This window comes from Myotis yumanensis, unplaced genomic scaffold (assembly GCF_028538775.1).
Source record: "Myotis yumanensis isolate MYYU_CA2020_CCGP unplaced genomic scaffold, mMyoYum1.0.hap1 SCAF_12, whole genome shotgun sequence".
In the NCBI taxonomy this organism is placed as follows: domain Eukaryota; kingdom Metazoa; phylum Chordata; class Mammalia; order Chiroptera; family Vespertilionidae; genus Myotis; species Myotis yumanensis.
This window is the reverse complement of record NW_027223763.1, coordinates 15,955,920-15,978,233: the sequence shown is the minus strand read 5'-3', so window position 1 is coordinate 15,978,233 and position 22,314 is coordinate 15,955,920. Positions and strand designations below refer to the sequence as shown.

General features: G+C 40.6%; 1 protein-coding gene across 3 annotated transcripts in view; it reads right to left on the bottom strand.

Annotated features, from left to right (window-relative positions):
• Positions 1 to 22,314, bottom strand: part of MRRF (mitochondrial ribosome recycling factor) — a 42,270-nt gene that overhangs the window by 19,525 nt on the left and 431 nt on the right. The window contains exons 2-5 of one of the 3 annotated variants that reach the window (XM_070430849.1): positions 18,479 to 18,601; positions 16,236 to 16,391; positions 12,072 to 12,190; positions 5,532 to 5,623 (exon numbers count right to left, since the gene is read on the bottom strand). In XM_070430849.1, coding sequence (XP_070286950.1) covers positions 5,532 to 5,623; positions 12,072 to 12,190; positions 16,236 to 16,302 — 278 coding nt within the window. In that variant the 5' untranslated portion in view covers positions 16,303 to 16,391; positions 18,479 to 18,601. Of the gene's footprint in view, positions 1 to 5,531; positions 5,624 to 8,712; positions 8,790 to 12,071; positions 12,191 to 16,235; positions 16,392 to 18,478; positions 18,688 to 22,314 lie in introns of those variants that run through there. The other 2 variants (XM_070430847.1, XM_070430848.1) reach the window with 2 other exon arrangements.

The window sequence follows — 22,314 nt, the reverse complement described above, 5'->3', positions numbered from 1 at the left end:
GAAGAAAACAAAAGCTATACACATTGTCAGTGGGTACGGACATAACCCGAGCTTGAGGCTCGCTGGTCTTTGGCCGACAGCCAGGAGAAAACCCTGCGCACAGCCACACAGAGCTGCATCCCCAGGGCTGTGAAGAGGACTGAGTGACAAGGACCACTTTGGGCCCCACGTCTGACCTCTTATTGATTCAGGATTATCTTCCACATACTTCCCCAAAGGATCAGAGGCAGATTACAGTAAGAGGCACATACTCCGTCAACTAATTTTAAATGAGAAGATAAGAATTGAGGGAGTGTAATGAGGGTGAAGCACTAACTGAGATCTGCTGCAACTAAAAATAAAGCTTAGCTCTGGGCATCCAGAATTAAGGCAAAAAAAGCAAACTTGCAGGCTGTCATTAAGCAGAGGAAGAATCATGATCAATCAGGAAAGGCAAATTTTCCTAGAACTAAACTCAACATGTTATAATCAGAAACTGAGCCTAGGAAGTTATGTTTCTGATTCTCTTCCACCTCCCAAACTCCTGACATCAGCTTTGGTGTGTTAGTTTCCTCTGTATAGCTTTGCCAATTTCCAGCTCTGTGACCCAGCTTCAATGCCTCACCTCGCGGAATCTTAAGTTTCCTCATCCTTAAAAGGGAATGATGATCCTACTTATATATGAAAGGGAATGAAAGAACATTTGCTACCATTAACTGGGTGCTTGCTACACATTAAAATCATTATCTCAAAAAACAACGCATCATCTCACTGAAATCTCCCAATAACCATATAAGGCAAGACCTGTAAGTATTTTACAGATGAATTCTCTGAGAGTCAGAGAGGTGGAGACGGTTGCCATTATCACACAGTTAAAAAGCAGACAAGCCAGAACTCAATTTCATGCTTGTGTGCTACCAACACACAAATGTAACTGTACTTTTCCACTTTCCCTGTATATGTGAAGCACAGTTCCTAGCACATCGTAGGTACTCAACATATTAGTTCCCTTCCTCACTCCTTCCTTTCCTCCTAAAGTGTGTGTATATACAAGCTGGGGCGGCAAAAGTAGGTTTACAGTTTTACCTATGGAAAATAATACAATAATTAATAAATATTAATATAATAATAAACTCTGTTTTGTGTACTCAGAACTGTAAACCTACTTTTGCTCCACCCTGTGTGTACTGTATATGTGTGTGTATATGTCTAAAATTCAAAGTATACTAAAATAATAAAATTATATTTATATAGCTTCTTTCCTCTAAGGAGATCATACTACTTAATCTATTTTCTCTACTAATCCTACCAAATCTCTACCTATCATTATGACTTTACTTATTTTACAAATAAGGCACTCGAAAGCAGCAAGCTGCTAGGGTGACATGCCCAGAATCAAATGGAAGTCACTGCCAAAACCAAATATAAACCTTGGTCCTTTTTTCATCTAAATCAACCTTTATCCTCTCATATGACGCAGCCTCCATAATAAAGAACAGATCATTCATTTTTTATCTGGAAACCTACCAAGCGTACAATTCAGTAAGGGGCCTCCTGACCTTACCACCTTGTCAAAGGGAAGAAAGTATATAAAAAATGAGGTTTGCAGGAGCAGACGGTTTTGGTCCGTCAACTTTCTCTTGGATTACGCCCATTAGCTAACATAAAATAATGTAAAATATAATGTAACAGAGCCTCATGTCTTTGGAAATTCAAGTTAAACTCACTGATCCTTCAAGCTAATATACACGGCACCAAGAGTGATCGTTAAGTCCTGCTAAGTCCTGTGGGGCTGCAGAGGTGCGCATTATGTGAACTAGATCTTTGAAAGGCAAACATGATACACAGGCCACTCGAAGGGGAACTGAAGCCAGCAGTGAGCATTCAGCAGCATAAGTTCATAGCTTGGCAGAATTTTGGAGCCCCGAGAGGGATTTGGCAGACCACTGAGAGCAGCCCCTTCATCTAGTGTAGGAGCAAACCGAGGCTCAGGGAGGTTAAGTGGCTTTTCCAAGATTTCACAGACAGGAGAGCAAGAACTAAAAAATAAACCTGCTGACTACTATCCATTCCACTTGCAAATCTCGCTTCTAATGTCCATGAGTCCACTTAGCAGGTTCCAGAATTACACATCTGTTCCGAGAGTACAGGAGAAAGAGCCTGCACGCTGATAACAGAAAAACTTGGGGTTCAAATCCTGACTGCCACTTACTGACCATGTGATCTTGGGCAAGTCCCTTTCCCTTAATTTAAGTGTTTTCATCTATAAACGGTGGGTAATAGTACGCTTCACAAGTAAGCTGCAGGTAATATAAACAAAGGGCCTACCTAGTATAGTCTGTGAGCTCCATGAAGGCAAACATTAGGTCTGCCCGTTCCCAGCATTCAGCACCAAGCCTGGCACATGACACATTTGCAGACAATTGGCTGAGCAAATCAATGAATTAACCAAGCAAATAGGTCCTGGACTTGAACCCAGGTCTACCTGGTACTTAAATACTAGGCTATATCGCTTCCAATTCATATGATTTCAAGGCAGAGTGTTAATTGTTACAGAGTACCGAGAACACAATGAAATAAGATTGCCATTTTCTGGTCATAAAGCAGGAAATAGTTCAGTGGGGAAGTTCCTGGACTCTCAGTTTGGGGATTTATTCTTGTTGCTAACCTGGGTGCATCTTGAGGCTTTGGAACTAACTAAACGTGGTTTAGGCCCCAGCTACATGATTAGCAGTGTGAACTTGGAGATGTTACTTTACCTCTCTGAGCTTAACTTTCCATACCTGGGGGGAAAACCTACCTGGAGGGGATGGTATGACAATGAGGCAACACGTGTAAAAGAATACAGGATAGCCCCTGGCTCAGTGGATAGAGGGTTAGCCTGCGGACTGAAGAGTCCCAGGTTCAATTCTGGCCAAGGGCAGATGCCTGGGTTTCGGACTCGATCCCCAGTGGGGGGCGTGCAGGAGGCAGCTGATCAGTGATTCTCTCTCATCATTGATGTTTCTATCTCTCTCTCATTCTCCCTTCCTCTCTAAAATCAATAAAGACATATATTTCTTAAAAAATACAGGGTAATATGTGGCACAGAAAGACACTCGACTAGTGTTACACTCCTTTCCCCTTCCAGTTATTTGAAAGCTTCATTCATTCATTTCACTTAGGTCTCCACTCAAATGCCACTTCCTTCCTGAACCTCTCGATCCACAATAAAAGCCCCAACTCCCTCTAACCCCTTATCCTGCTTGTTTTTCTTCACAGTCCTTACCATCACTTGATATTACACTATGTATTTCTTTGTTTTCTGTTTACTATGCCTATTCACCTACAAGGTAAGCCCAGGACAGGGGCTTTTTGTTGTTTGTTGTCTTTACTGCTGTATCTCGGCAGCTAGGAAAGTACCTGGCATGTAGTTAGTGCTTAATAAATATTTGCTGGATGATGGAATGAATTACTTTAATGCACTTTGTAGGAATAGGGACTTAAAGATAATTAAGAAATTATGCCCTGTTCTCAATGGTTAGAGTGCCAGCCTGTGCACTGGATGGTTGTAGGTTCATTTCTGGTCAAGGGCACGTATCTGGGTTGCAGGTCCCCCGTGCCTCAGTTGGGGTGCTTATGAGAGGCAATCAATAGATGTGTCTCTGTCACGTTGATGTTTCTCTCTCTCTCTCTCTCTCTCTCTCTCTCTCTCTCTCCGGCCCCTTCCTTCCACTCTCTCTAGGATCAATGGAAAATATATCTTCACTCCTAAGGTGAGGACTAAAAAAAAGGCTAATTAAGAAATGAGATTACGGAGGAGAAACTAATTCTGCCTGCTACGGAATCTGAGCAGGCGGAAGATCCATATCTCACCTGGACTACAGCAGCTGCCTCCCCACTGTTCTCCTTGTGTCTACTATGTTCCCCTACATCCCATTTGTTGATCAACAGCCAGAGAGACCCCCAAAAGTCAACATCAGATTGATCAGGTCACTCCCCTGTTTAAATCTCTCCAATGTCTTCCCATTACAATTAGAATAAAGCCCAAACTCCTACCGTGGCCTGACCATCAGCCTCTACTCACTAGTCCAACCCCTTTTCCTAACACTGTCTCCTCCCTCCCTGAGTTCTGGGCACAATGGCTTTCTCTTTCTTAAACACGTCAAAATCTTATCATTTTTTTCTTTTTTAATTTAAAAATAAACATACAGTAGCCGCCCCCCCCCCCCCTTACCTGCAGGGGATATATTCCAAAACCCCCAGTGGATGCCTGTGCATCGTACTGACCCTTACACATACTATGTTTTTTCATAAACTTACATACTGATGATAGAGTTTAATTTATAAATCAGGCACCGTAAGAGATTAACAACAGTAACTACTATAAAATAGAATTATTATACTATAATAAAAGTTATGTAAATATGGTCTCTCAAAATATTTTATCATACTGTACTCACCCGTCTTTACAGTTTCATGGGTAGATGATTTGTGCTTACTACCATAGATCTTAGCAACCTCAGCATCCGATTTTTTTCTTTCTTTATTCATTTGAGAACTTTCACCTTTTCAGTTAAAGGAAAATGTTACAGCTTCTCTTTGGCATGTCCAAATTGCCAGCATCACTACTCCTGCACTTTGGAGCCATTATTAAATGAAATAAAGGTGACTTGAACACAAGACTTCAATACCACAAGTGGTCGATCTGATAACCCAGACAGCCACTAGGTAACTAATGGGCGGTTAGCATACACAGCGTTGATACGCTGGGCAAAGGGATGATTCACATCCTAGGTGGGATGGAGCAGGACGGCTTAAGATTTCATCACACTACTCAGAATGGCACACAATTTAACACTTATGAATTCTTTATTTCTGGTATTTTCCATGTAATATTTTTGGGCTACAGCTAACCGCAGGTAAAAACTGCTGAAAGCAAAACCACAGATAAGGGGGACTGCTGTATATTTTTTTCATTTAATACTCTAAGTTCTATATGTTTATATAACTAACAATATCCTATTCTTATGCCTAAAATTCTTCAACAAGCAAGGACTAAGGTAAAAATAACTCTTCAAGGAACATGGATTCGAGAGTACAAGTATCGAGGTCTTTGTGCTGGCAGTTCCCACCCCCCCGAGGCTGACTCTTCCTCCTCATTCAGCTCTCAGCAAATGGTATTTCCTTAAAGAGGCCTCCCAGGCTAAAACTGTCCCTGCCACCATCGCCCTCAGCAAGTCACTCCCTACTAGGTCTCACTGCCTTTTCTTTCCTCGTAGCATCTCATTATCTGGAATGCCTTTATTTGCTTATGTGTCCCATCTTCCCCACCAGAGCATAAAATACATGAGGTCAAGGACTTTATCAGGTTGACTGCTGCATCTCCAGCCCTCATACACAGTAGATACTCAATAAATGTTTCTGAATCAGTAAAAGTGGACCTTAAAAGATGTTGGAATTTGCCAAGAGGAGAAGTACAGGTGAAGTATGCTATCAGCCTAACAGTATCATGGGTGTTGGCTTCCCCAAGGAAACCAACATCAAAATATGTAAATTTCAGCCAAACTTACTTGGGAATGGGCACCCGAATTAGCGTCCCTTCCACTTCTGGGTTCAGATTCATTCCACTTTCTCTTATAGCCTTGATAGCTGCAGCTGTACACTGAAAACCAGATCAAAAGGTAAACAGAATTAGTAAATAATTATTACCAGATGCAAGCCCTCTGTCGATAACTGGCAACCCATCTTGGCAGAACATGGAAACATTTAGTTCTGTTACCAGTAAGATCAGGAAGTTACATTGGTGTAGAGTGCTTTGATCAAGCAGAATAGCAAACTATGTCCACTCCTGGTACCAGTGTACTGCGGGAGGAAAAAAAGCAAAGAGAAGGAAAAAATAAAAAGAAAACAGCTCTGCTTCTTTGAAAAGATTTCAATGGTTTGAGGCAAGACAGATCAAAACCACAATAAATCCTCAAGGGAGGGGGGCTGGTCTGTACAAAGATTGGTGTAAAGACAGATGAAAGATTTTATACATTAAAAATTCCAGTTGACATTTTACACTCAAAATATACCCGTGCCGACTTGGAATGAGTAAATAAATTTAACTCATTCGTATCTACACACACACAGCGACCTCACTCATGCTTTGGAATGAGCAATGGCTCCCTGTGGGTGTGTGCTCCAGGAAAGAGAGAATGGTGTACTGGCTGCAAGCATGGACTTTGGAGTCATAAAGAGCTCAGTTCAAATCCCAGCTCTGCTTACCATGTGACCCTGGGCAACAAGCCTGACCTCCCTGGGCCTCCATTCCGTAACCTGAGACCACATGGTACATACACCTCAGAGAGGACTGAATGAGGTAGCATGAGCAATGCATCTTGCTCTGTATCTGGCCCACAGTAACACCTAGGGGAGTTGTCACATACATTTAGCATATAGAGGTAAGAATGCACAAAACCCCCAAACAAGGCTGAGTGTATGTCATCACGTAGCTGATGCACTGCTGTCCTGCCTGTCACCCTCCCTGTCATCCTCCAGGGTCTTCTCGGACACAGTCCGGCTAACCGGCCAGGAGGCGCACTGGTACTCTGATTTCCCAAAGCGCCTCACCTCAAGCAACAATATAGCCACACTTGGCATGCAATCCTAAAAGGTAAAAGATAGCAGTGTGGAAGAGAGATGCTTTCATTGGCATGACAGTGTGAAATTCATGAAAATGAGGCCTCTTATATTTTCCAAAGAATTTTAGGTTTGACCAGAGCCAATCCACATCACTTGGATTCACAGGACCAATTCTCAACCTGGAGTTCCTCCCTCGACTTCTGGTTCAAAAGAATGGGGTTTGTGTCACACCTATTTGATTTTTCCAGGGTTTGCTTTGGTTTTGAAAACTTATCTATTTTATTTTTAAATGGCTTTAATTCTACAGAGACATGAAGGGTAATCATAGATGAAAAGATAAACCAGAACTTTCACATCAGATGAATCATTTCCATGGGAGGCTGTACACAGAATCTAATAGTGTGGCTACTGCTTAAAACCGTAAATTTTCTTTTTTAAAGAATACATTTTTATTGAAACATCAATAAAGGAAGGTAGAGGGAGAGACAGAAACATCAATGATGAGAGAGAATCACTGATTGGCTGACTCCTGCACTCCCCCAATAGGATCGAGCCTGCAACCGGGCATGTGCCCTGACCAGGAATTGAACTGTGACCTTCTGGTTCATAGGTAGATTCTCATCCATTGAGCCATGCCGACCGGGCTAAAACAGTAAATTCTTAAAATGGTACCTGTGGCCACAGACTATTGGAGCTGGAAGGGACTGTGACAGCCAAGTACAGTCCCTTCCTCTTGTATATAGGACCTGTTGGATAAACTCACATCCCTAAGCACATATGGTCTTCCGGAGAGCCGAGAGCTGGACAGTGAGGACCTTACCCATCACACTTGCGCTTACTGGCAGAGTTAAGAGGAGACAGGAGGCTCCTCAACTCTCAGTCCAGTGATGCTATTCTGTCCATATTTTCTTCCAGATCCCCTAGCTTAAGTATTTAGTAGCACAGGGGGTTTGACTTTTTTTTAAGTAGCCCAAAAATAATTTGCTGGTGTTTTAAGGGTATCTAACTCCTTTAAGGGTATCTTAAGATAAAGAGTATCTTAAGATAAAGGTAAATAAAAGAGCTAGATAAAGAAATAAAATATCCCTCTGCAAGAGAACAGCCGTTTTCTTTTTTTTTTTTTTAATCTTTAATTTCTTTATTGGTTAAGTTATTACAAATGTGTCCTCCCCCATTAACCCCCAACCTCCCCCCCCACCACCACCACTCATGTTCTCATCCCCCTGTTGTCCATGTCCATTGGTTTGGCTTTTATGCATGCATACAAGTCGTTGGGTTGATGTCTTCCCCTTACCCCCACTCTCCCCTACTTTCCCTCTGGGGATTGGTAGTCTGATCGCTGTTTCTCTGTAATAAAATGACACAGATTTTCTACAGTTAACAATAAAGGGAGAATCTCCACTTTGAAGAGGTAGCCTGATCTCAAGTCTCCCAATCCTCCTTTTCTGATGCTTCTCACCGAATGACTGACAACTCACTGTGGTAACATCCTACCACCAGCCCCTCCCTTTCACAGTAGGACCCCAGTGTTTCCACACAACCTTCCCCAGTGGGCACCAGAGCACCTACAGCTGATACCCAGATGGACAGTCACTATGTCTCAATAGCTACATCTTCCCAGTACAAGGCTCAGTGCCAGGCACATGGCAAGTGCTCAGTAAAAGCTTGTTGCATGAGTATATTAATAAACTGACTCAGATCTATTAGACAAACTCATCTCCTTACTTTTACTTCTTATATATAACCCCCCCAAATCCTTATTTTGTACTTTACTTGTTCTGTGTCCTTTCATATGCAGAAAAATGCAAATCAGGTTTCATTTTGAAAAGAAACCTACTAGAAGAGGTAGTTCTAAAACATTCTAAATATGTATATTTTGGTTTGATGTGGTAGGATGCAGAAACTCAGGGAATTACAGTCATTTTCCCAACATGACTTCTGAACTACTCAGGGCTCAGATGAAAAGGAATATATTTCTATCGCATTTCCATCTTTTATCTTAGCCTTTGTCCCCTCACTGGAGGGATGCTCACCAGTACCCCAAGGCAAATAGAAAGTTCTCAAATGGCAACACTGACCAAATGATTGTGGCTGCTTGGAGAACTCTGTAGAGAGAGATCACAGATCCCATCTGGGGCCAGGCAGGAAGGCGTGCTGTCATCAATTAGCAAAGACTGCTATTGCCATTCTTAAGTTCATCTATGCTAAAGGACAAGAGATGATAAAACTTTTTTGGCCAGGTCAACAAGTCCTTAACCCTTTGGGTTCAAGTCAACTTCGTTAGAGCCATTTCAGTGACTGGCCTTCCATTTCCTTTATATCCCAAAGAGTCCCTAGAATGTAAGGTCTATGAAAGCAGGAACCTTGTCTGTTTTTATCATCAGGGAATTAATTCCAGCACCTCAACTAAAACTTAATATCTTACAGGAACTCAAAAAGTATTTGTTGAATTAATGAATGAATGGTTAAAGGAGCACAGGCTTTAGTGCCAAACAGATCTATGTTCAAACCTTGGTTCTGTCACAACAGTGTGAACCTCAGGGAGATATTGTACTTCTCTGAGCCTCAGTTTTCTCATCTATAAAATGGAACATATAATGCTTAATTTTAGAGAGTACCTAGAAACAAAACATGATCACGTAAAAACAAAACATAAGAAAGTAGTGCCCGGCAACACAGTAGACACTCAATACACGTTGGCTTTCTTTCTTCCACAAGGGAAATAATGGCGCCTACAGACTTTTATTTTTTTTCATTTGCTTTTTCAAATCATGCTTTGGTTTTTTACTCCCTTCTTTTCTTTCCCATCATTAACTCTAGCTGCAGGCAAGTTTATGGAAAGCAGCAACTATGTGTATCATTTATCAAGCAGGACACATGTTAAACAAATGCAACACAGTTTTCTGTCTTCAATGCATTTGAAAGGATTATGCATGTAAATCTGCATCGTGTCACTACAGCATGACACAGAAAAGTGCAGGTTTGGAAAGAAAGCCAACCGCATGTGAAACAGAAAGGAATTACATAAACACAGAGAGGATTAGCTCAGCATTTTGAAGCTATGAACCTGGGTACTCAATGGACAGCTTCTAAAGTGAAGGAAGGAAATGTTTAGTTAAGACTATTTGTTTAATATATACACCAGATGAGATAAAGGAATTCAAAAGACAATGTAACTCACACTTCCTCATTCTGTCCTTGTAAAGAACCTCTTGACTGAGATGCTTGTAAAAGTTTTTTGTGGGTTTTTTTTTCTCCTTTAAAACCCACAGAATTTCAACTTGGAAGGCAGAGATGCTTTGGTTGAAAAATGAAGATATACTCTAACTTCCTAAGAAAAAAATTAAGCTGTTAATACCTCCTCCTACCTCATAAGATGCACTGGTGGCCAATCACACTTCTTCTGTGAATGCCATTTGCCATTTAATAACAGAAGTGGCTGGCTCTGAAAAGCAATCTGTCTGATGAGGTCTTCAAGCTGTGTGATTAGGAGGCTATTCCCTAAATTGGCCTGCAGTGCCAATGGGATTAGGTGAACCAGGCGGAGAGGCCTCAGCAGTTCAGAGGGGGCCATGAAGGGTAAGAGTTGACTGTTCCCTTTTAGTCCATTTCTCAGCTCCTCAGTAACAGCAGGATTGAGAGCCTCCCTTCCATCACCCTAATAACAAGTATTCATCCATTTGTGGAAAATTTACTGAGTGCTTCCATGTATGTGCCAGGCACCGTTTTAGGTGCTCAACACAATGAGTAAGTTAGATATGATTCCTGCATTCCAAGCTTACAATCTAGTGAAAGTGAGATGGAAAATAAAGATATAAATATATAATTATTAATAATGATAAGTGCAATAAAGAAAAAGAAACGTGGTCTATAAGAGAGCTTAGTGTGGAGGCGTGGTTTAGATTGGGTAGATTAGGGAAGGCTTCCCTGAGGAAGTGACATTTAATCTGTGACCCAACCAATGTCACCCCAATAAATAAAAATAAATGGATATATATATAAGTATATATAGCAATATAGATAGATATAGATATATAGAGATATAGCAACTAGCCAGTCAACAGTGTTCCAAGCAAAGGACAGAGCCCTTGCAAAGCCCTGAGGATGCAAAGGGTGTGGTGTGTTTGAGGAACTGAAAGATCAATTTAGCTAGAGAGGTGTGTAAGGATGTCAGTAGCACAAGACTGGAGACACTGGGAGACACAGGCAGGGGCACATCATGCAAAGCATTCTAAGCCACAGTAATCTTTTTCTTTGATACCACTTAAAGCCATTAATAAATGTAAAGCATGGGAATAACATAATCCAATGTATATTTTTAAAAGTTCGCTCTGGCTGCAGTATGGAAAAGGGAATGGGGGAGTAAGGATTCAAAAGACACATGGTCTGAATGTGTTCACAGCAAGGGCTTTTTTCTTACTCATATCTCTAATCCAGTCTGCCAAATCTAGCATGTTCACCTTTGGTCTATGTCTTTGGGACAGACACACTGAAACAGACCATTGGAACAGGAACGGACTTGAGCGTCCTTCACCTCACATTAACAACAAATGAGGAAATGGCAGACCAGAGAGTGGAGCAAGGTCAAACAGCCAGCTAGCAACGGAGATGGGGCCAGGTTCCAGGTCCTCGAGGACTTCAAATCCAGGTCCATTCCCATTTAAGAAGAAGCCCCTTCTCTACCTCAAATTGACTTCCTATCACAGCCTCAAGGTGGCAACAATAATGCAGCCCACCTTCCAGGCTGGGAAGCACTGTGCTCTGTACAATACGCTGCAATGGTCAGTCCGGTGTGAAAGGAACGTGACCTCCTGGAGGATTTGCTCCAAACACTAATGCAGAGGTCACAAACTAGTGGCTCGTTAATGTGGTTTTTTCTCACAATCTTTAAAAAAAAAAAAGTGAATTAGTTATCAATATTTAACAAGAATATTATATAAAAATGTGGATTATTGGCTTCTTCTGGAAATAAAAATCATAATACCTGGTAATGCTGATTGCCAGGCCTGCGTTTCTGGGCAAAGGCTGCTCGCAGGGCACAGGCTCCCCAGTTTACCACAGTCCCCTCCAAGTTGGCCAAGTGCCAACCACTGCATCGCCACTATTGTTTTTCTTAGATGGGGCCTGCTGCAGTAGTCAAATTACTTGCCTGGCTTCTATAGTGTTTAGCAGAAAAGGAACTTAGAAACAGGAAAGAGCTTTTCCTTCTCCCTCAGTTTCCTCCATTATGCCTTCTCTCTTGTTTCATCCCAAGCTGAAGGGAATACTTCCTGCTGCCTTGACCCAGCCTCCTCCATCCAAAAGACAGCATGAGGGGGGTAAGGGAGGGTAGGGGTTTGTCAAGGGCGGGGGGGAAAAAAGGACACTTATGTAATACCCTTTGTAATACTGTAAGCAAAAAATAAAAAATAAAAAATAAAAAAAAAAAAAAAAAAAAAAAAAAAAAAGACAGCATGAATAAGGACCTGTGAGCCAGGCCACCTTACCTCTGGGAAGCTGGCCATATTCACCAAGATCAGCTGTGGCGACTTCATGGAGATCTCACCAATCTGGTTTAAAGCAAGCTTCCCATCAGCAGTTACCACAGTGATATGATCAAGGGATCCTAAAAAAATAATAATAATAATTATAGAGTCTTAGAATTCAGAAGGGCCTTAGAAGCCCCACACCTAAGTCCCTATCTACTTCAGGTGCAACTAATATTCTGGGTCCCTTATCAATGTGGCAAGACCATTCCAGGGGCTTTCACAGGAACAGCAGCGTCCCGTGATAGAAACAGCTTCGACATACTGAGAAAACGAGGCTGGAATTCCTACCAGCAACCAGGGTGGCCAGCCATCCTGGTGTGCCTGGGCCTAACAGGTTTCCTGTGACACAGGACTTTCAGAGCTAAAACTGGAAAGAGTTGGTCACCTTTCCAGCAACTTTGCCATTTACTAACCATAAAACCTCAGGCTAGTTACTTATCTTCTCTATACCTTGGTGTCCAACTCAGTGAAACAATAACTTACAGGATTAAAGTGAGGTTTATAGCTAAATATACACAATCAAGTGTGTAAGCACCACAAAATAAGCACATAGAGAGGATGTCTCTTATTAACCCTTAGTTCTTATAACTACTCTGTAGCACTGTATTACGATCTCCACTTTACACAGAGAAAAATAAGACGTGGGAGCTAACAAAAAATACTCAAGAGCCAAGCTTCTGAAGGCTTGGGGTGGAGTGGGGTGGGGGCTGGGTGGAAGGGAAGAGGGGAGAAAATAGGGGATGTCTGTAATAATGTCAACACAACAAGAACAAAAAAACCTTAAAGAAAAAAAAGCCAAGCCTCAAACTCAGGTATGCTAAATTCTGATTCCAGTCAGGGTTCTTCCCCTTTTACCAGTGGAACTCAAATGCATCAGAATCACCAGGGAGCTTTTTCATTTAGATTCCTGGGCCACACCCCAGAGATCCCAATTCCATAAGGGATTGGGAGCCTGTGATTTAGGGGAAGCCTATAATTTTTTTAAGATCACCACATGATTCTGACATGCAGCCATGTTTGAAACCCTTTCCTTATACCACCCACCTTGATTTTGGTACTTAGATCCTCTTTAGAAAAAAAAACAAACATACACCAACTATTAACACTTAACTGTTACCCTGGATCTGATCTTCTTCCACATCTGAATTCTAGAAAACCCTGGGCAAAATTTTCAGAAACCCAATAGGCAAGCAAATAAAGCCACGGTTACAGATAGAAAAGGGGCATTATTTAAAATCCCTAGTTTCCCATTCAAATGAGAACTAGAGGGGGGAAAAAAAAAATACTATTAATAGTAAGAACCACTCATGAAGACACAAAGAGAAAGGGGTGGGGAAGAAGGGGTCTTTTAAACAATGGGGAATTGTTAGAATAATGTAGTACCACACTATGGCCCAAAGATCTAAGTAGAAGTACTCAACCATATTGAATATCACCACAAAGAGAAGGTGGTTGATACCATTGGCTTTAATCCAGAAAGGCTCAAGAGGTATAATAGCAGAAGTTTCCTTAATTCTGAAGACAAATGTCCTGGGTTCAAATACTAACTCTGCCACCTCATGATTGTGTGACCCTGGGAAGATCCTTCAACCTTTTTTGTGCCTGTGTCCTGATCTCTAAATGGGGCATAAAAATTGTACTTATCTCAGAGGGTTGCTTGAGGATTAAATGAAAGAGTTTACAGAAAGCACTTATAACTGTGTCCTGGCATACACACACACACACATATATAATTTTTTTATTTCAGAGAGGAAGGGAGAGGGAGAGAGAGAGAGAAACATCAATGATTAGAGAGAATCATTAATTGGCTGCCTCCTGCACATCCCCCACTGGGGACTGAGCCCGCAACCCAGACATGTGCCCTGACCAGGAATCGAACTGTGACCTCTAGTAGTTTCTAATCTCAGAAGTCTTATCTGACCTCCTAAACTGTATTACAAACCCCCTCGTGAGTTCCCAAACATCTTATGCATCTATAATAATGACAGCCAGTATTTGTTCAACACTTCCTATGAGCAAGAAATTGTGCTAAAAGTGTCTATAATTGATTTGTTTTTATTATCACAATAACCCTGAGATAGTTCCATTTTACAGATGAGGAAATGGAGGCAAAGAGAGTAACTTGCTCAAAGTCACAAGAGCTCTTAATAATGGAGCTTGAATTCAAACCCAGGACTGACCAACTCCTAGCTAAGGTCTTCACTCTGCTTTACTATAATTTTACACATTTTGGATTAACTGTGTTCCTTCGAATTAGGGCTCTGGGAAGGTGGGGAGAATGTCTTTTCTCTATCTACAGCACCTATTAATCAGCACAAAACAAGTGCTCAGTAATGCTTTGATGAATAAATGAATGTATATATGCATGGATGAATGAGAGAGAGCAAGAATGGACAAACGAATAAACCCATATCTTAGACAACTATTAAAAACAATCAACTACCTTGAAGATAGAAACTGTTGGTAGACAGATGAAGGTGTAAGAAGAAAAGTGCCTGCTGGTTCAGATAGTAATGAAAGATGATATAGAAGAATCTAGCCAAAAAAAAAAAAAAAAAAGACTGGCTACGTTCAGCCTGTTTCATCCAGTCTCTTCATGGCCCCAAGTTCTACGTAGAGCGTTACACAAACATAACCCTAAAGAGAAAGAAGCAAAGAGGAAATACCAACGGGAGGCCTTTTGAAAATGGATCTTAATTCAGCCTTCCTGGTTTGCCTAAGATCCTCTGCCACAGGAGTCCCAACATGGGCTTTCCCAGTATGCAGCATGGTGTTCCCATTCTCTAAATCCATATCGACTTAATATATCAAATCCTTTTCCCTCAATCTGTCCCCAGCGAGAATCTCCCTTAGCCTCATTCCTGCCCCTCATTTTCTCAGAGGTTAACTTTTAACAAATTACACTCCCAACCTCTTTGCAGGCCATCATCTTTTTAAGTTCAACAAGAGTGGAGCTTGCTAGCTAATTTTAAGTATCACATTTCTCCCTGAGCTCCTCTCAAACTACTCTCTGGTTTCGGCTGCAGAATGTTAACAGGCCAGAAAGCACATGGGAAACAAAGCACTTTATCAGTTTCATACCTAAAATAATAAGCAAGTTTAAAATAAACAGTTGGGAGAGATTGAATGGCACGCTCGACTGTCAGCAAAAGCAGAATGCCCCAGTCTAAAGGTTGACAAATGACGGAATGGTCTTCTCGTTTCACACTGGATCTTGTCGCTGAACTCAGGATGTTTCTGCTGGTGTTTATAAATGGAGCTGTGCATTTTTCACTTGGTTTTATTAAGAACAAGCTCATGAAATACTTTCTAGTTTCCTTACAAACTATCCAAACCAAGATGTGAATGGGAACCGCCCAAGCTCCCACCGATATCTTCAGAGGGGGTCCCAGGCTTGACTCTAGGATGATGACAATTTCCAAAAGGCCAATTTTACAGCAATTGGATTTTCCCTGCCTGCCTGCCTGCACCATTAGCTGACAACTCACTTCTTCCATCACATCTGCAAACAGTTCGCCTAGACAGTTCTGACATTTCCCACTTAGAAAAGCCACTTTCAGGAAGTTATTAACCCAAACGTAATCTTCCTGGTCAAACACGGGGGTACAGAAATGCCTCAGGTGGGCAGGTTTGCCGCCAGTTGGTTCCTAGTAAGGGATAAGAATGGCCAAATAGGACAAATTGGAAGAAGTCAGACCAAAGATGTCAGCTACTATGAGACTAAATACCTAGAAGCATATATAGTTGTTTATTATTATCATAATAAAACTCCCAATTTTTTAAGAGTACCATGAGAGCCAAGAGCATGCCTGTTTTATTCACCACTGTGTACCAGTACAATGCCTGGTTCATAGTAGACAAATATTTGCTGCATGGATAAATAAATGTCAACTACGTGCCAGTCACTGTGTCAGAAGCATTACATATGTTACCTCACTATTTTAATATGCACCCCAAAGCTATAAGGTAGGAATTAGACAAGGAAACGGAGGAACAGAAAAGTACAGTAACTGCCCATGGTCGCCAATTAGTAAATCTCAAAGCTGGAACAAAAACGCAGCTCTGCCAAAGCCATGATCTTTCCCCCACGCCCTTCTCCAAAATACTGGTTCAGTCACTAACCTGGTGAGGTCCTTATATTGACAGTCTTATTGAAATTATCCTTGAGTGCTTCCATCACAGACTTCATTTCTTCTTCCACCTCTTCCAAGCTGATTATATCCTCCACCAAGGCAGTGTTAAGATTCACTCTGGTTTGGGACTGTCCTTTTCCTTTGGCTAAAAGGTCAATATTCAATGAATAAAAGAACAGCAGACAATAAACAGAGACAATAAACAATCAGTGAAGAAGTGCCTACTATGTGCAGGGCAAAATTCCAAATTCTAGAAAATTACAGAACATTATCACTGCCCTATAAAAAAATGTCTACATTTACTGAGTGTCTACTAGAGACTCAGCATGGTGCTAAAAGCACTTTCTCAGACACTAGTGAAGGCACAGACTTTATACAGAGATACCCCCGGTGAAAATCCTGGCTATAATGCAAGCTAGCCTTATGGCCTTGGGCATGTTACTCTACTTTTCTGAGCATCAGGTTCCTTATCTGTAAAACAGGGATAATATCTATATTGCTAGGTTGCTACATGGATATAAATTAAGTAATTCAATACCTAAAAGAGCACTATCCACATGGCAGACACTCCATAAGTGAATTCCTTGTTTTTTTCAGAAAAATAAACAGAAGATGAGAAAGTTAAAATGACTTGCCTAATAATATAAGGTCATGAAAGAGTAAAACCAAAATTTGGTCCCAGATCTTCCTAATTTTAAACCAATGAACTTTTCACTGAGCTGCCTCCATAAAGTCTAATTGGAGATACAGAAATATACTAATTAACTATAAAATAAATACTAAGACAAGGATATGCAAAGTATCTGATAGCTGCTACCAACAAACAGAACAACAATAGTTCAGAAACATTTACCACCACCAATGGTAGTGACAATGGCTTATATTTTAGAAAACTGACAGCATTGGAAGCTAACTAAAGTTCTGTTTTATGTCTAAGCCATCATGGCAATTTTTCATACACATTCTGACCACTATGGTGAGTAATACAAATATTTTTGAAGGGCGAGGGAAGGAGAAAAATAGAAAAATATTTAAATAATATCCTACAGTTATTTCTTAAATAATCAGTAAACATTTATTGAAATTCATTTACAACGAAGACTACTAAACATCTACCATGAGCTAGATCCTGTGCTATTTGTACAGTGCACATCTCATTTATGTACCTCACGTTTCCTCATTTGTAAAATGGTGAGACCTGTGCTTCACTGGATAATTATAATTCCTTCAAAGGATAATTATAAGGATTAAATTATTAAATGTAGGTGAATTTTTTAAAAATTTAATACAACATACAAATCAAAAGTTAATACTGTTGTCACTATTAAGAGGACATGAGTCTTCTATGCATTAATAATCTTTCAGTGACTTGTTAATTTTCCTATTAACAGAAAAGGGAAGGTTTGCATGAAACCATATAAGGAAAGTCAATGGAAAAAAATATTTAGCAGCATATTTCTAGCACCATCCTTGGGAGTGGACTCCCTGACCCACCACTTCAAATAGCAGGTCTGTTTGACAATTTTCTGTCACTCATTTATTCAACAAAATTTTTTGAAGCATACTATATATGTCAAGCTCTGTTAGATGCTAACCAAGAAAAACATAGGCCCTCCCCTCATTGGGTCCAGCATGGAAGACATATAACAAACAATAATCGAACCTACAATGAATTAACTAATTAATGAGTACTGTGCTAAGTACATCAAAGGTAAAATAACATTGCGCACGAGTGCACGTAACAAGGGACCTGACCCAGTGTAAGAGGTCAAGGAAGGCTTCCCTGAGGAAGTGACATTTAAGCTGAGATCTGGGATATATCAAAGTCTCATTCTTGGATGACACAAACCATTAAGATCATCCATCTAAATCCATAGCTCTAATACCCCTTACCCAACAACCTTCTGGTTTTAATTTTACTTCCAACATAGATCTTACTATAAGGAGAAAAATGGGTTGATCCCTGCCTCAAGCATTATACCTTTAATTCTAAATTTAAAGAAAGAAATTAGGCATTTCTGAGCTATAGTAACATATGAGCAACATGATAATGAGAAAACAGACCCTAGGTTCTCTATCACTGTGACCTTTTAAGCTAATCAATTGTATTATGTGAGAAACCATTTCCTCATGTGGCAAGGGGAGAAATTCAGTACATCTCTGATGTCCTTCCAGCTATGATAATTCAAGGGCTAAATATAAGAAAGGGGTGAGGAGGTCGGATGTCTCTACCTTTGGCTTTCTTGGTAGCAAAATGACGGGTTGGTATAGCTGCATAGGCCACGTATTGCCCGTGGTCATTTTGTCTTCCACTCACTGTCTTCAGCACAACTTCCGAAACAGGTCTGGTCAAGGCTGCAAGAGAATTGCAAAAGGCAGGATGGACCAAGCGGAAGCACCTTAAACCCAAGGCCATGACTGAAGACAGTCTATGTGAACATCTAAAAAGAATAAGACAAAAAGGAGATATAAATAAAACAGACTCTATTACAACTTCAGAAAATAATCTGTATCAATTATCAAACAACTCCTATAAATTGAGCTATGTGTTAGGCAATTTAAATACATTATCTCTAATCCTCCTCCCAACAGACTCCAAGGAAATATGATTAGCCCCATTTTACAGGACAAAGAAACTGAGGCTCACAGAGATTTAAGTAACTGGCCCAGTCTGTAAGACTCCAAATCCCCATGCACCAAATGCTTCTTAGTACACAAGGAACACAGAGCTAAGCAAATGATGCTAATTAAATCCTTATAGGAGAAAAGGCACTACTATAAAAAGGGAGGGCAGAGCGCTGGAAGAAAACTTTAAATAAGAAAACAATTTCAACAGGCATAAAATGACTGGAAAATTCACACGACAGCATTTAATTAAAATTTTCTTTGGTTCCTTATGCACTGATTACCAATTAGAATGCACTTTAATGTGAGTCTGAAGCATGGTTGAGGTTTGAGGTCTTCCATGTTATAGAATTAAAGCTCTGGAAAATGCCACCCTTTTCTGTGCTAACACAAGTTACACATTATACTTCTGAGGTCTTTGACTATGGAAAGATGCTAGAGTCTACAGCTACCTCTAGGATAAAACACAGTCCTAGCAAACTGACAAATGTGCTTCTGCCAAGAATCGGGCTATTACTCATCTAAAAATTAAGAACAATTAGCCTCAAATACCTGGAAGCTACTGTCTTTGAAAATCAGTCTCATACTGCACTAAAACGAAACAAAATTTCATCCTAAAATTTTGATGTAGTACAACAGCCTGAATAAGAACATGGGTTTTGCAACCAGGAAGGCTTGGAACCCAATGCCAGCTCCATCACTCACTAAATGTCCCTGAACATCACTACACCTTGATTTCCTCATCTGTCAAATGGGGATATAGTTATTTCTTAGGGTTGGGAAGAATAAATGAGTTTGTGCAGATAAACACTTGGCCCAGTGGTTAACAGACAGCTGGAGCCCCCAAAAGGGATATCTACTGATCGCTTTGACACTTTTCCTTACAAAGACTTCCACGACACGGTCAGACACAATAAAGAAATCTTGCATGTCACTACTGATGTACTGGTAGCCCAGAGTCAGTCAGATCTGGATGTAAATTTCAACTTTGGGCAATTCACTCCATTTTTCTGGGTATAACTTTCCTCATCTGCAAAATGAGAAAGATATCCTGATCTTAAAATGAGATGGTGAATACATGTAAAATACCTAACACAGTGCCAGGAACACAGCACCTGCTTAATAAAAGCTATCATTATCATTATTTTTTAAAAGAGCAAATGAATAGCACTAAGGCAAATAACTTCTCCTGATGGAATTTTTAATAGCAAGAGATGCCAGATGTCAGGGATCAGTGTGTGAAGTCAGTAAAAATAGATCTGGACAAAAAAAAACAACAACAAATGAATAGCATTTCCTCTTCTTTAATTATTATCAATAGTTACTATTAATTGAGGTCAGGCCTGGGTTGCTTGCTTTATCCATATTACGAGTATTTCATTTAATCCTTTTACTAATACCACAAAGAAAGTATAATAATCTCCATTTTACAGATGTAGAAACTGAGACTCAAAGACATTGTCACTGTTTAAGGGCATGGAGCTAATAGCTCTGCCCTATTTCAGCCAAACTGTTCACAAAAGTTTGGCTCTAAGTGAGGTTTCTATATCTAGGTTTTTGCCTAATATAGCCAATGCCTAACCCACACTTACATCCAAATATGGCTGCATAATAATGTGTGTTTTTTGTTTTTTTAATCGACAAGGTCTCAATCTGGCTACTCCATTTAAGACAGGTTTCCTGGTGTTCCTGTTGCAGGTCATAATACCAATCCAGAAAGCAACAGGAAATCAAAATGGGTTAGAAATAAACAACCTTTGCCAGAAAACACAACACCCAAAAGCAGACCCAGTACACGTGAACCGGAAGCCAACTCTATAAATAAACCACATTGCTGAAATGCTTTAAGGCGTAGATTTTAATTGCACAGAAGTCAGGAAATTTCAAAGTGGAAGTTCACTAAAGGCAGTCCCTTGGATCCTTTACCTTAAGGATATGCATATTAACACTCAGTTCAGCACAGATGAAGTCAAGAAAAGCAACTGTTATGGGAGCCCACGTATTATCCAACAAAATTAACCTATACTCGGAAAAACTGTGGCAGGAAGCATGCTGTCTTGAACTAGAATCTCAGCCCGCCCCCACCACTTACTAGCTGTATGACCTTGGGTAGACCATTTATCCTTTTTGAGCTACAGTACATGGTACACTGCATCTTTATCGTGGTGGTATTAATGAGCCTTTAAAAAGATAATTGTTAATACTAATAATGAAACAATAGCTACTACTTATATAGTGATAACTATGTGCCCGAAACAATTCTAAGTGCTACACTGCATACATTAACTCATTTGAGCCTTTCTATAGAACCTACTTTAACAATATCAGTTAATATTTGTGTAGTTATTTGATCACTGTCTAATTCCCTCCTTGTTCCTATAAGCACTATAAGGACTGGCCTATGGTTGTCTTGCTCACTGCTGTATCCCCAGTGCCTAGCACAGTCCCCAGACACAGAAGACACTGAAAAAATGAGATGGATACATGAATGAAAGTCTACAAAAACTAAGTCCTTGCCCCAGGTAACAATGCTGGCACCAGAATGAGAATCTAAACCTCAGGCAGTAGCTCCTGAGCTCTACTTCCCAACACTGCTTCAATTACCTTCTCATTTGCCAGATTTTCACCTTAGATAGCAAGGCATGTTTTCCTCTAAATTCAGGGCCATGTAAAGTTATGTACACTACCTGACTATATACAGAATAAAGTCCCTGGCACAGCCACAGGAGGGATAAGACACTTCCATAGGTGGAGAAGGAGCTTTTGCCTAAGAGGTAGGAAGTCTGGATTACAATATTCCTCTCTCAGCATTCTCTGCCAACCGTCCTCTTTAGATTCATAACCACCTGGTATCCAAAAAGCACTTGTGGCGGCTCCACGACTGACTTGTGGCTTGTATCAGGTCACTTCTTCTACCTAGGTTTTGTTTTCCTCAACTACCTTTCCAATGATAAGACTCTCCCAGATTCTGAGAAATGCAATCGGACGTGGCGAAAGGAAAAAGGCACCACACTTAGAGAAGACCCAGAAGCGAGTCTTGGTTCCAGCACTTACTAAGATGTGACCTTAGATAGGTCAGACCCTCAGGACCTTTGTCTCATCTGTAACCTGTAGGTGATAATGCAATTTGTGGAGCAAATGAGATAAGGGCTGCAGACGCACTTTGTAAACAGAGGAGGGCTGCTGGGATGACAACCGTCTTGCCACTGGACGGGACGACACAGGGTAAGGGTTGAAAGTTGAGGCTTTGGAATTTAAGCTCCATTAATTACTAGCCACGTGACCCGGGTAAAGTTTTTCTTTTTTTCCTCTGCGCTTCCGTTTCTTCATCATGGGAATGATATCTATACCCGTGGTATTGTTCTGGAAACTAGTATTCCTGCTCGGTGATGGGCTATTAAGTAGCGATTACAATTGAGTAAGCGACCCCCCCCACACACACA